This window comes from Peromyscus californicus, unplaced genomic scaffold (assembly GCF_007827085.1).
Source record: "Peromyscus californicus insignis strain IS unplaced genomic scaffold, ASM782708v3 Scaffold_15__1_contigs__length_86483966, whole genome shotgun sequence".
NCBI lineage: Eukaryota > Metazoa > Chordata > Mammalia > Rodentia > Cricetidae > Peromyscus > Peromyscus californicus.
In genome coordinates this window covers 79,256,219-79,269,876 of record NW_026294447.1, presented here as the reverse complement: position 1 = coordinate 79,269,876, position 13,658 = coordinate 79,256,219, and the positions used below count along the sequence as shown (strand labels likewise).

The 13,658-nt window shown below is 44.3% G+C and overlaps 1 protein-coding gene across 1 annotated transcript in view; it reads right to left on the bottom strand.

The window, feature by feature from the left end:
* LOC128110576 (coiled-coil domain-containing protein 170-like) overlaps positions 1-13,295 on the bottom strand; it is a 39,705-nt gene extending 26,410 nt beyond the window's left edge. The window contains exons 1-2 of the mRNA XM_052738242.1: positions 12,948-13,295; positions 2,966-3,094 (exon numbers count right to left, since the gene is read on the bottom strand). Of these exons, the coding sequence (XP_052594202.1) occupies positions 2,966-3,094; positions 12,948-13,085 (267 nt within the window). The 5' untranslated portion in view covers positions 13,086-13,295. The remainder of the gene's footprint in view (positions 1-2,965; positions 3,095-12,947) is intronic.
* Positions 13,296-13,658: the final 363 nt, after the last annotated feature.

Genomic DNA, 13,658 nt, shown 5'->3' with positions numbered 1-13,658 from the left:
TTCACACTTGCATGACAAACGCTTGACCAATGAAGACACCTCCCCGGTCCCTGGTTTGTTTTTGTTTTTTTTGAGACAAGGTCTCATGTAACCCAGGCTGCCCTCAAATTGGCTTGTCCTTTTTCAGTCTCCTAATACTGGCGTTACAAGGATGTACCATCCCACACAGAGGCAAATGTATTTTTAAGATGTAAAATAGAAAATAGAAAGGAATACAAAATACACATGGAAATAGGTACACATATAACTATATACACATGTACATTTTTGGTGGGGCCGGGCATCGAATCTAGGCCTTGTACAGGACAGGCAAGCACTCTACCAGCCGAGTTACGACCCCAGTCCCTCCTTGCTAATTTTGTATCTTCTTAAGTGAAATCTGGAATCAAGCTATTGGTAGATGAGAGAGCAGAGACGAACTTAGAGTAAAGTTAGTAACTTTACTAAGAATCTTGGCAGAAAAGGAATGAATAGAGTGTACCCCAAGTTAGTATATTGAAGTTGTAATCCCCAATACCTCATAATGTGACTCTATTTCTCTCTCCCTCTCTCTCTCTCTCTCTCTCTCTCTCTCTCTCTCTTTATTTATTATTTTTGTTTTGTTTTGTTTTTTGAGACAGGGTTTCTCTGTGTAGTTTTGGTACCTATTCTGGATCTCGCTCTGTAGACCAGGCCTCGAACTCACAGAGAGCCACCTGGCCCTGCCTCCCGGGTGCTGGGATTAAAGGCGTGTGCCACCACTGCCTGGCGTGACTATATTTCTAACAAGTAGTTAATTTAGCCAGGTGTGGTGGCTTATGCCTTTAGCCCCAGGAGGCAGATGTAGGCAGATCTCTGTGAGTCTGAGGCTAGCCTGGTCTATAAAGTGAGTTCCAGGACAGTCAGGGCTGTTACACAGAGAAACCTTGTCTCAAAAAAAAAAATTCATTTTTATTTTTATTTTTTTATTTTTTTTTATCATTAAGGTGGTCCCTAATCTGGGGCTGGAGAGATGGCTCAATGGTTAAGATCACCGGCTGCTCCTCCAGAGGACCTGGGTTCGATTCCCAGCACCCACACAGCACCTTACAACTGTCTGTAACTCCAGTTCCAGGAGATCTGACACCTTCACATCAATGCACATAAAATAAAGTTAAATAATTTTTTTAAAAAGTGGTTTAATTAGTAAAAAATACTAATCCAGTATGGCTGATGTCCTTTTTTAGAAAAGGTGTTATAACAATTTGTGTGTGTGTGGCATGTGGTGATCAGAAAACAAAGAGAGTTGGTTTTCTCTTCCATTCTGTGGGTCCCAGGGATAGAACTCAGGTCATCAGGACTGGAGGTAAGTGCTCTATCCACTGAGCCATCCCACCAACTCCTTATACAAGAAGCAAACTTGGGGCTGTAGAGATGACCCCACAGTTAAGGCCCCTTGCTGCTTTTGGAGAAAACTGGTGTTCAGTTCCCAGCACCCACATCAGGTAACTCACAATCACCTGTGGCTTCAGCTCCAAGAGATCTGATACCCTCTCCTGACCCCCCTGAGGCACCGGCATGCATGTTCACAGAGACATACAGACACACACACACACACACACACACACACACACATTAATCTTCAGAAATGGAGAAGGTGGGGGAGAAGCGGGGGCTTGAACACAGATGCGGGAAGACACCAGGATAAGATCACCATCTACAACCCAAGAAGAAACATCTCAGGAGAAACCAGCCCGCTGACACCTTGTTTCACACTAGAAGATACTGTGTTTTCAGCACTCAGTCGATGCTTTGCTACAGTAGCTGAGGAAGCAAATGCGGCCACAGAGAGATCTGCTCACCTGCTCACCCGACCAGCTGGCCCCTGTATGTAAACATTCTGAGGATTCTACTGGAAGATAACCACAGAAAGGTGGAACTTCTAGAAGTAACAGTACAGAGCCCTTCAGATGACAAGGACCAGAGAGCCTCCAGCCACTGTTACTGGAAATCGTCTCAGTCAACAAGCCCTGAGGATAGTTAGGCTAAACTAAAGAATTGCTACAAGCGCTCCCCAGGCTTCACCACAGGGAGTAAAAGTCAAGGCAGTTCCCATGAATGCTGTTTGTGTGATGCTCTCAGATTTCTACCAAGTATCAAACAGAACTAGTAGATATTTGCCGGGAAGGAGTGGTAGAATATTTGTGTGTGCAAGGTCCTGGGTTAGCGCTTCAGCCATTTTACACACACACACACACACACACACACACACACACACACACACACACACACACACACACGAGAGAGAGACAGAGACAGAGACAAAGAGGATTATTATTATGCCACAAATTTTTATTTGCTTTTAAAAATTTTTTTATTTTGTGTCTATGTGTGTTTTGTCTACATGTATATCTATGTACCACATGTCTGGTGCCTGCCTGGTGTCTTGGCCAGAAGTGGGGGGTCAAATCCCCGGGAACTGGAGTTATAAATAGCTGTGAGCCACCATTGTGGCATTGAACTCAGGACCTCTGGAAGAGCAGTCAATGCTCTTCACTGCTGAGCCATCTCTTCAGGCCCTATGTCCTAAGTTTTGAGCATGGTATCCCACAAGCAGTATACTGACTTCCAAAGCTGCCTGTCAACTCAGAAGCCCTGAACTAGGCACCATCCTCCACAGGGGTGCCAAAGGTGGACATGAATCTCAACTGTGCTCCTGTGATGAGAGAGTTCGATGTGGAAGGAAGGAAACCAGGTTAAGTTAGTGCCTTGTGGGTTGTGGATTTAGCTCAGTGGTAGAGCGCTTGTCTAGCAAGCGCAAGGCCCTGGGTTCGATCCTCAGCTCCAAAAAAAAAAAGATAATGCCTTGTGCCGTCTGCAGAAATGTCTCTCCTAACCGTTCTTGGAAGATGTAATTCCCCAGTTTTGTTTTCCTAAGCCATATATGTCTCTCCTAACTATTCTCGGAAGAGGTAATTCCACAATTTTGTTTTTGTAAGCCATATACCTCGACTAAGAGAGTCTTGTTTTTTACCAGCAAGCTGGCAAGGTCAGGGTGGACTGGGTCTGCTGCCTTTATGTTGTATATGACTGGGTTCCCGGTAGGAACCACTTCAAGAGGTGGATCAAAACAGGCCTATACAGAGAAATGGCCAGTTAAGCATGCACCCTGCAGATCAAAACCCACAAATGTTACAGCGCCCTGCAGATCAAAACCCACAAATGTTACAGTCCACGCAATACAGCCCACATGAATGCTTACAACAAGTAGTGGCAAACGGAACTCCACTTTAAGATATTTATTCTGAGGTACTGCCCTAGCAGACCCAACAGTTTCCAGGAAAGCAGTGAGTATCACACTGACCTAGATAGCTGCTTTCTGTTCTTCTAAACTTAACGCTTCCCTGTCAATAGTTCCTACTTCCCGGAAGCAAATGCAGCCTATCTGAATTGTGTGACGTGATCTCTGAGAGTACAGGAATCCAGAAAACCCTCGGAGAAATTTCCACGTGTATCTAATGACGCTAGAGGGGGCTGGAGAGAGGGCTCAGCAGGAAAGAGGGCTTGCTGCAAAGCTCGGAGTCAGGAGTTCAGATTCCTGCAGCCTTGCGACAAATCACGATCCTCAACACACCTGTAGCCTGCAGTGGGCAGGTAGGGGTGGAGACAGGAGGATTTCTGAGGCTTGCTGTCTGCCAGCCCAGACAAAACAACAACAACAAAAACCAGGAGCTCCAAGTTAAAGGAGTGACCCTACCTCAAAGGAACAGAGTAGAGGAGAATGAAGGAGGGATGATACCCAACAGCTCTTCTGACCTCCAAGAACATGTGCAGATGCACAGAGCCCCGACATGATGACTCACAACTATTTGTAACTCTAGTTCTAGGGGATCAAATACCCTTTTCTGACCTCCAACGGCACCAGGCACACATGTGGTGCAAATACATCCATGAAAGCAAAATACTCGTGCACATAAAATACATCTAAAAAGAAAAAGGGCCGGGTGGTGGTGTCATATGCCTTTACTCCCAGCACTCGGGAGGCAGAGGCAAGGTGGATCTCTGTGAGTTCAAGGCCAGCCTGGGCTACAGAGCGAGTTCCAGGAAAGGCACAAAGCTACACAGAGAAACCCTGTCTTGAAAAACAAAACAAAACAAACAAACAAAAATTAATTTTCAAAGTAAATTTATCTTGAGTAAAAGACATGTTTAGGAAGAAAGGAAGGAAGGAAAGAATAAAAAAAGAGAAAAAAAGGAGAGAAGTAGTTTCTAGGGGCTAGAGAGAGATTAAGAACGCTTGCTGCTCTTCCAGCCAAGAGTTCAGTTCCCAGCACTCGAGCTGGGTGGTTCACAACCACCTGTAATTCTATTTATAAGAAATCTAACTTCCTCTTCTGGCCTCCGAGGGCACCTGTACTCACTCATGTGTGGACACAGATGGACGGGGACACACACACACACACACACACACACACACACACACACACACGTAAAATAAATATTTTTTCTTTTAAAAAAAGTAGCTTCTAAAAAGAAAGGAAAGGGAGAAAGGGTAGATAATGAAACCAGGCATGGTGGCACACACCTGCTATCCTAGCACTCAGGAGGTGAAGGTAGAAAAATGAGAGACATTCAAAGCTATTCTCAGCTATATGTTGCATTTGAGAGCAGCCTAGACCTGAGACAGCCGATTACACACAACAATCAAAGTGATCCCTCACTAATAACACAGAAACTGGAAAGCAGCAGAATGGGATCTTTAATGCACTAAGAAAAATGTAACATCGTCCGTCCATTCCAAGAAGCATACATTTTAATATTTTCTTTTTTGTGTGTATGCGTGTGTTTGTGTGTGTTTCCTTAGGTACTGTCCACCTTGGTTTTTGAGATGTCTCTCACTGGCTTGTTGCTCATCCAGTAGGGATCTGCCTGTGCCTGCCTCTACAGTGCTGGGATTATAGACACATTTGCCTGTGCCTGTGGGTTTCATGTGGATGCCAGAAACTGATCTCAGGTCCTCATATTTATGATATAAGCGGTTTACCAAGTGAACTATCTCTCCAGCCACCCCCATTTTCTTATCTTGGCAGTTGGGTTGGGTATCTTAAAAGTAGAGACAACTCGTATTGTTCATACTTAGCTGGAAACATACTTTTAAATTTACAATAGCACATAAAGTAATAGTGTTTTCTAAAAATCAATGAAATATCGGAACTGTCATCTAGTATATCATACTGAATTAAATTATGGTTGGGTGTTTGTTTGCTTGAGACAAAGTTTAACTATATAGCCCAAGATGGACTCAAACTGTGACCCACCTGTCTCCCAAGTACTTGGATTACATGACCAATTTATTTATTTATTTATTTTTTTTTTTTTGTTTTTTTTTTTTTTTTTTTTGGTTTTTCGAGACAGGGTTTCTCTGTGTAGCTTTGCGCCTCTCCTGGGACTCACTTGGTAGCCCAGGCTGGCCTCGAACTCACGGAGATCCGCCTGGCTCTACCTCCCGAGTGCTGGGATTAAAGGCGTGCGCCACCACCGCCCGGCCCCAATTTATGTTTTAAGATTAAGAATAGGTGGCTGGAGAGATGGCTCAGTGGTTAAGAGCACTGACTGTTCTTCCAGAGGTCCTGAGTTCAACTCCCAGCAACCACATGGAGGCTCTATGGCGCTTATAATAAATAGCTAAATCTTTAAAAAAAAAAAAAAAAGATTAAGAATAGACACGGGTTGGAGATTTACCTCAGTGGTAGAGGCCTAGCAAGCACAAGGCCCTGGGTTTGGTCCTCAGCTCCGAATAAAAAAAAAAAAAGAATAGATGCAGAGATGCAGGTGGTGGTGGTGGTGCAGGTGGTGGTGGCATATGCCCTTAATCCCAGCACTCAGGAGGCAGAGGTGGGTGGATCTCTGTGTTCAAGTCCAGCCTGGTCTACAGAGCAAGTTACAGGACAGCCAAGAACAGCTAAAGTTTCCTAGAGAAACCCTATCTCAAAAAAACATAACAAACAAAAAAAGTCTAAAGATGAAAGAAAACAAACTTACCAAGTGTGAAATAAAAATAAAATAAAAAAATATGGAGAAGAGATGCTAGATGCTGTGGCTAGTGCCTATAATTCCAGCATCCAGGAGGCTGAAACAGGTGGATTGATGTGAGTCTGAGGAAAACCACAGAATATTACCAAAAAAGTGGGGAGGGAGTACCAAAAGAAGAAGAAAATAACAATAAGTGATGTGAGCCAAACTGTCCTACATGCGGTAGAAAATAAAGACACTGGACGGAAAACCAAAAACGAAAACGAAGGCTGTGCTGGAGGGATGGCTCAGTGGTTATCTCCAGGGCGGGTAGGGTCAGAGACAGGAGTGCTGAGGTTGCTGGTGTTCAGAGAGACCCTACCTCAAAAGAATAAGGCAGAGAGTGATAGGGAGGCTACCCGACTCCCTCCTCAGGCTTCCACCTGCCCATGCACAGACTTGGACACACAGGCACTTGTGTACATAGACCACACACAGTTACACACATGGCAAACGTAGAACACACACACACACACACACACACACACACACACACACACACACACACACACACACACACACACACACACACACACACCACCCCAGAAAAGCAGTGTGGTGGCTTGAACAAGGAATGTCCCTCCACTGGGCTCAAGCATCTGAGCACATGGTCCCCAGTGGGTGGCGCTGTGTGGAGCCGCTGGGGGGAAGATCGGCACGGGGGAGGGCTTTGTGAACGGAAAGCCTCTTGCCGCTTCCGGTGGGACCTCTGCTCCAGGTTGGCGGTTGAGATGTGATGGCTCAGCTTTCTGCTCCTGCCATCGAACCTGCTTGCTTGCTGCCCTTACTCCCCACCGTGACGGACTCTTGCCCTCCGGAATCGTAAGCCAAAATAAACTCTTGGATAAGTTACTTTCTGTTGGGGGATTTTATCGCAGCATCGAGAAGCAACTAATACAAGCAGGTTTTTTCCCCTGGCTGTCCTGGAACTCACTTTGTAGACCAAGGTGGCCTTTAGCTCACAGATACCTGTCTTCCTCGGCCTCCCCAGTGCTGGGATTAAAGGTGTGTGATGCTACACTCAGCACAGGAGCTTCTTCTTCTTTTTTTTTTTTTTTTAAAGGGACACACATATATTAAGAATGGAAAAAGAAGTTAAAATATAGTACTCAAGTATAGTACAAAAGTTTAGCGCTCAAGAATTCAAATGACTAATAAAGATTTTTAGTTAACTATGCTACTTGTGTGTGTGTGTGTGTGTGTGTGTGTGTGTGTTAGTATAACACAAGTCTTTATTGTTTGAGAATTTCACAGATGCATATAATGTGTTTTGATCAAATCCACCCTAATAGTAAAAGCTTTATAGCTGTGAAAATAATATCATATATTGTATAACTTCTACGCTAATAGAAAAGGGGAAAGACATGCAAAAAATACACACACACACACACACACACACACACACACACACACAAGAATCAGACTTGGTCATGCTGAAGTGAGAAGGAACAGACTACATAGAATTAGAAATGTGTCCATTCTTTTGAAACGAGAGTCTCACGTATCCAATACTTGCATCAAATGCCATATGCAACCAAGAATGACCTTGAATTTTGATCTCCCTGCCTACACATCCCAAATGATTATAAGACTATACCACCACGCCTGTTTTTGTTGTTGTTCGGTTGATTGGTTGGTCATTTTTTCTAATACAGTGCTGGGTATCAAAGTCAGGGCTCTCTGCATGTTGGGCAAGCACTCTACCAATTGAGCTACAACCCCAACCCTAAATAATAACATTAATAAAGCTCCTCTTACTCATCCAGATGGTGGATGACACCAGTGTATCAGGAGAGCCCCGAGGATCCAGAGGACCCTGAGGCCCAGGCTTAGGAGACCTTGGAAGCTTCCCTCGTTGTACTGGAGGATTCAACAGTGGTCTTAGGAGCCATAGTTGTGGTCAAGGCCATGGCCATAGTCAAGGCTGTGGAGCTTGTGGAGGTAAAGCTGAAGACAAGGAATGGATCCCCATCACCAAGCTGGGCCACCTGGTCAAGGACATGAAGATCAAGCCCCTGGAGGAGATCTACTTGTTCTCCTTGCCCATTAAGGAATCTGATATTAATTGTATTTTTCCTGGGAGCTTCCCTAAATTTATGCCCATGCAGGAGCAGACTTGGACTGGCCAGCAGACCAGGTTCAAGGCTTTTGTTGTAACTGGGGACTACAATGGTCATGTTGTTAGCCTTGGTGTTAAGTGTTCCAAGGAGGTAGCCACTGCCATCTGAAGGATTTATATATAGATGTCTGGAGAGAGGGAGACATTTTCTTCAGTGATGTAACCACGGATAAGGTGCCCATGCACCTGTAAACAAACCTATTGAAATTCATTGGGTCACACACACAAAAGATATAAAAATAGAAGGGCGAGGGTCAAGAGATGGTAATGGGGGCACAAATATGAGATACATATGTACGTGTATGCAACATTATAATGAAACCTATTATTATGTATAATTTATATATATTACAAAGCATTCTTTTTTTTTTTTTTTTTTTTTTTTTTTTTTTTTTGGTTTTTCGAGACAGGGTTTCTCTGTGTAGCTTTGCGCCTTTCCTGGAACTCACTTGGTAGTCCAGGCTGGCCTCGAACTCACAGAGATCCGCCTGGCTCTGCCTCCCGAGTGCTGGGATTAAAGGCGTGCGCCACCACCGCCCGGCCTACAAAGCATTCTTAAAAGTTGAGAACTTCTAATGTCAAGTAGGAATTTAATGGGTAAATAATTTGTGGTTTTATCCTTTAGAGTCCAGTAAACTATCACAAATTGGTGGAAACCATTTAAAAATTATACATGTATCAAAACAGATCCATCACCAAATCAAATAATCAAGTCACAGAAGGATAAAAACAGTTAGGTTTAGCGGTGTATGCCTATAGTACCGGCACTTGGGAGTCTGGGGCAGGAGACCAGGAAGTCAAGGTTATCCTCTGGTCAGCTATTATGCTGTTTGAGGGCAGTCTTCCCCATCACACACAGCTGTAATCTCAGGATTTGGGAAGTGGAGGCAGGAGGATCAGAACTTCAAGGTACCCCTCAGATACATGGCAAGTTTGAGCCCTGGGCTATATGATACCCTGCCTCAAAAATGATAAGTGTGATACATTATTTGTGGTGGAATTGACACAAAATTACGTGCATGGGCTACATTTGTGGTAAATAAAAAATTATTCTAGGTCTTGGGTAGATGGTTCCGTGGGTAAAAACATTGGTAAGATAAAAGGGAGGACCTGAGTTCAAATCTCCATACAGAGCCAGAGGTGGTAGCAGGAGCCTGTAATTCAAGTGTTCCTATGGGAAATATGGGAGAATGCAGAAGGAGAGACAGGGGAATGTAGGAGGCTTAGGAACCAGGCAGAGCAGGATGGGAGGGGAAGAGATGATAAAAGCCCGTTGTCTCAAACAAGATAGAAAACAGACTGACACCCAAGGGTGTCCTCTGACTCCATAGGAGCACCATAGCAGGTACGTTCCCACATTCACACACAGAAACACGCGCACACACACACACTGTACACACACATGCAGAAAAGAAGAATTCAAGCTGGCCGTGGTGGCACACACTATCATCCCAGCATTCCTGGGGGCAGAGACCGAAAGATTGTCACAAGTACGAGGCCAGGCTGGTTGACACAGAGAGTTCTATAGGTCATCCTGGGCTAGCACAGCAAGGCCCTGCCTCAAACGGACAAGAAGTTAAAACGTGGGGTTAGTGAGCAGCTCAGCGGTGGGGCCCCTCCCCTGGTGTCTGTGAGGCGCTGCACTCACTGCATCCCCAGCACTGGGGGGGATTTTAAATGTACAAACACGGGACACTTGGCTGGATTCAAAACTATAGGTTCAGTCCCTAGTGTCTCCATAACCTGAACTATAAGAAATCTACGAGATGACACAAAGCAAGTTTACAGTGCTGTATTATAGTTAAAACCCAAACTAGATCTTAAGTATACCTGCTCCCAGAGATAATGTGCTGTTTCCTTTTATTTTACTTTTGAGACAGAGGCTCACTGTATTGCCCAGGATGGCCACATACTTGTGGGCTCTCGTGGCCTTCCTGGTGAATCAGCCTCCCAAGCAGCTGGGGGGACAAGTAGACACCACTACGCACGGCAGTACGTTGCTTGAAATCTGGGTCTCAAAGCCAGGCGTTTTGTGTTATGATTTCATAGTTAAACAAAGTTAATTGAAAACAAGATCATAATGACTATTAATATGAACTTTATGCTGTTTATAGTAATTATAAAATATTGAAAATGGCAAAGTCCTGTTTTTGAGACAAGGTCTCATGTAGCCCAGGCTGGCTTCAAACTTACTGTATAGCTGAGAATAACTTTGAATTTTTGACCCAATTGCCTCTGATCCCCAAATGCTAGGATTGTGGGCATGTGTACCACACCTGAGGATCCAGGCAAGCATTCTACCAATTGAGCTATTTATCCAACCACATCAAGTGCTTTTTAAATTCCCAGACATATTCAGGAGCATTGAGATACTTGAAAATATTTCAGCCACTGAAGACTGAATAACAGTATCATTTTGTATTGTATCATTTAGTTGAAATTTTTAATTAATGTACAAAATAATGGTTTTCATCATGATGTGTTCCTATTCGTGTACTTGGTTTCTATTATTTATTTTTAATGCAATGTGTTTCTTTTCCTAATAAAGACACTAACTAGGCTAGTCTTCATTTAAAGCCACCATAGGGAGAAAATATAATACTTCCCTAAATCTCCATTCTGCATCTTTCCAACTCTCAGCTCAGGATTCATCCTCTAGCAATAATAAGATCAAGACTGGGTGGACCTTTCTGGTGCTCTTCAAAACGTCAATGGAAGGGCTATCATACGCTCTGAGAAGATATTTCAATTCCAGAAAAATTTCCATTAAGGCCATGAAACTGGCCTGTGAACCCAGCTGTACCATAGTGCACTAGACAGACAGAATTGGACCATCTGGAGTCGCTGCTAAATCAGTGTGGCAGCTCCCAGGTGGGGTTTCCTCATCTGCAAAATAATGACCAGAGATCCTCTGCAGATCTTTCATTTGAACTGGGAGTCATGGGCACCGGTAAATTGAACTACCAAAAAGGCAAACCCACAGCTTATTGGAGGTTTCCTGAGATCCAGATGTTCCCCTTTTTCTTGTTCTGGGGTTACACTGAGGGATCGGCAGGCAGCGGGAGGGGGCGCCAGATGGCTCAGCAGGTACAGGGTGCTTGCCGCTAAGCCTGATGGATGACCTGAGTTCTGTCTCTGGGACCCACACGGAGGAGGGAGAGACCTGACTCTCACAGGTTGTCTTCTGGCCGCCACGCATGCACAATAAACGTAATTTACGAAGTGTAAGTCGGGGAGGCCTGGCCTACCTGTAATCGCAGCACTCGGGAGACAGAGGCAGGAGGATGAGGGTAAGTGTGAGAACCACCTGACTACAGAGTGTCAGCTCAGTCATGTATACAGTCTCAAACAAATCAAAGAGCTAGGTGCGGTACCTCCCACCTACAACCCTAGCACTTCAGAGGCTGATGCAGGAGGAGACATAAATGTGAGGTTAGCCTGGGCTATCCAGTGAGACCACGTCTCAAAAAACAAAGAGAGTGGAATGTTGTTTAACCTTTTATTTATTTATTTTACATTTGTGCTGCAAGCCACAGGAAAATGTAATGGAATTCAGCTACTGTCACAAAAGTTACTACTTGGAAAGGTCAAGGACTTCTCCAAAGGTCAAACCATGGCTTAAGTCTTGGTGATACTTTAGCTTTTGTATATATATATAAGCAGATTCCTGCAATGATTTCCTTGTATTCTATGTGTGCTTCCAAGAACTCCTAACAGTGTATTTTATCTGAAATACCTATCAAGCATCCAAGGCCAAACAATCTCCTGAATTAAGGTAAATTAAGCTCAGACCCTCCTTTCTTACACAGTCTTAGTGGTATTTATACTAACATTATAGACTCCTAACATTTACCTAACCACCTCTAGGAATGTATTTTGAGAACATAAATTCCCTTTTTGATATATTAACCGATCTTAGCTCTCGGTTGACCTCCTCCTCCTTTACCACTCCCCTTTTGGGCTGTAAAGAAAGCCTGACAGTCACTGCCTGAGGAAAACTCTTGTCTGCCTTTATGACCCTGTAAGAATTCAAGCCTGGTGACCTTGCTTTGGCTAGAGCACTGCTATTGCATGGGTACATAATTGTAAACCTCAGAGACCGGGAGAGGATTTTGACCGGAGAACTAGATGGAGAACTAGAAGAATGAGATGGAAGATGAAAAGCCAGATGGGGAAGAACGAGATGAGAAAGACCAAGATGGGGCAGAACTAACATGAGAGAATTAAGATAGAACTTAGAGGGGACAGCAGATAAAGGTAGAGAGAAATCAGGCAAGAAAGGAGCCAGGCACGAGAACAGAACTGAAGCTGTGGATATAGGATTTTATCCCAGAGGAATAAAGTAGACAGACAAAGAGCTCTGTGTACTTAGATTCTTTTCCTGAAAATAATTCTTGCTGCGTGTAGCTTCTCTTCTGGGCCCCCGGGAGGAAGATTATTAAGGCTGGTCCTTAATACTATTTGAGACATTTGTTTGTGTATGTATGATCGGGCATGCGCCCCAGCTTGTGTGTGGGGGTCAGAGGACAACTTTCTGGAGTTAGTTCTCTCCTTCCACCTTGTGGAAGGAATCAAACTCAGGTCACCCAGCTTGTGCAACAAACACATTTACCTGCTGAACTGTCAACAGACCCCTGAATTTATCTTTTGTATCATTCACTAGCAAAGACCTGCTAAGTACACCAGCAGCCAGGCAGCCAGGAGTAAACCTCCCTTTCTTAGGTTAGCTCTCAACAGGACCCAAACGATATTTTACTTCCTTCTGTAAATGGGGACAAAACACCAGAGTACAACTCACCACTGGGACATTTTCCCGAGCTGATAGATGTGATTGGTGCCTGGCTTCTGATGGCTTCACCTCACAGGCCTCTTTGGTTTGGCTATTAGCAAGCCTCCCTGGATCTGAGTGAGTTGAAGACTGGAGTGGCCTTGACATGCTGGAGACACAGGAAGCGTGAAGCAGACCCACTGACGGTGACCCCGGTGCTTCCAAGGGACGTTTCTGTATAGCACTCAGCAAGAGATGAGGAGGCCTGTGCAGAGCCAACCGCAAAGACTGCCAGAATGTTCCAGTAGTGTCTTGGCGCGTAGTCAGGCCTCAGGAGGCACTGCCTGCTGAAACTGTTTCTTGGAGACAACGTGGACCTAGTTTCTGAAGAGAGTATAGAATAGTTGAAGTGTCATTGGAACACACACACACACAGACACACACATACACACACACACACCCTATTCCTAATGCTACGCATGAATCACAGCTTTATGACCTGTGAATTCCCCTCATTTTCAATTTTTCAGTCTATCAGAAATGGCAACTATAGCACTCAAGAAACAGCCAAACCATAAAAACTCAGCTATGAATTGATAATGTGCATACAATAGTTTATAGAGCTCTTTATGCCCCAGAGGAAAGCATAAACGTAACCTCATACTACTTTTTTTCAGTGTTAAAAATCAAGTCCTTGAGTGTGCTAGAGTTACTGGAGGTCAGGGTCTGGGCTGGGTGTTT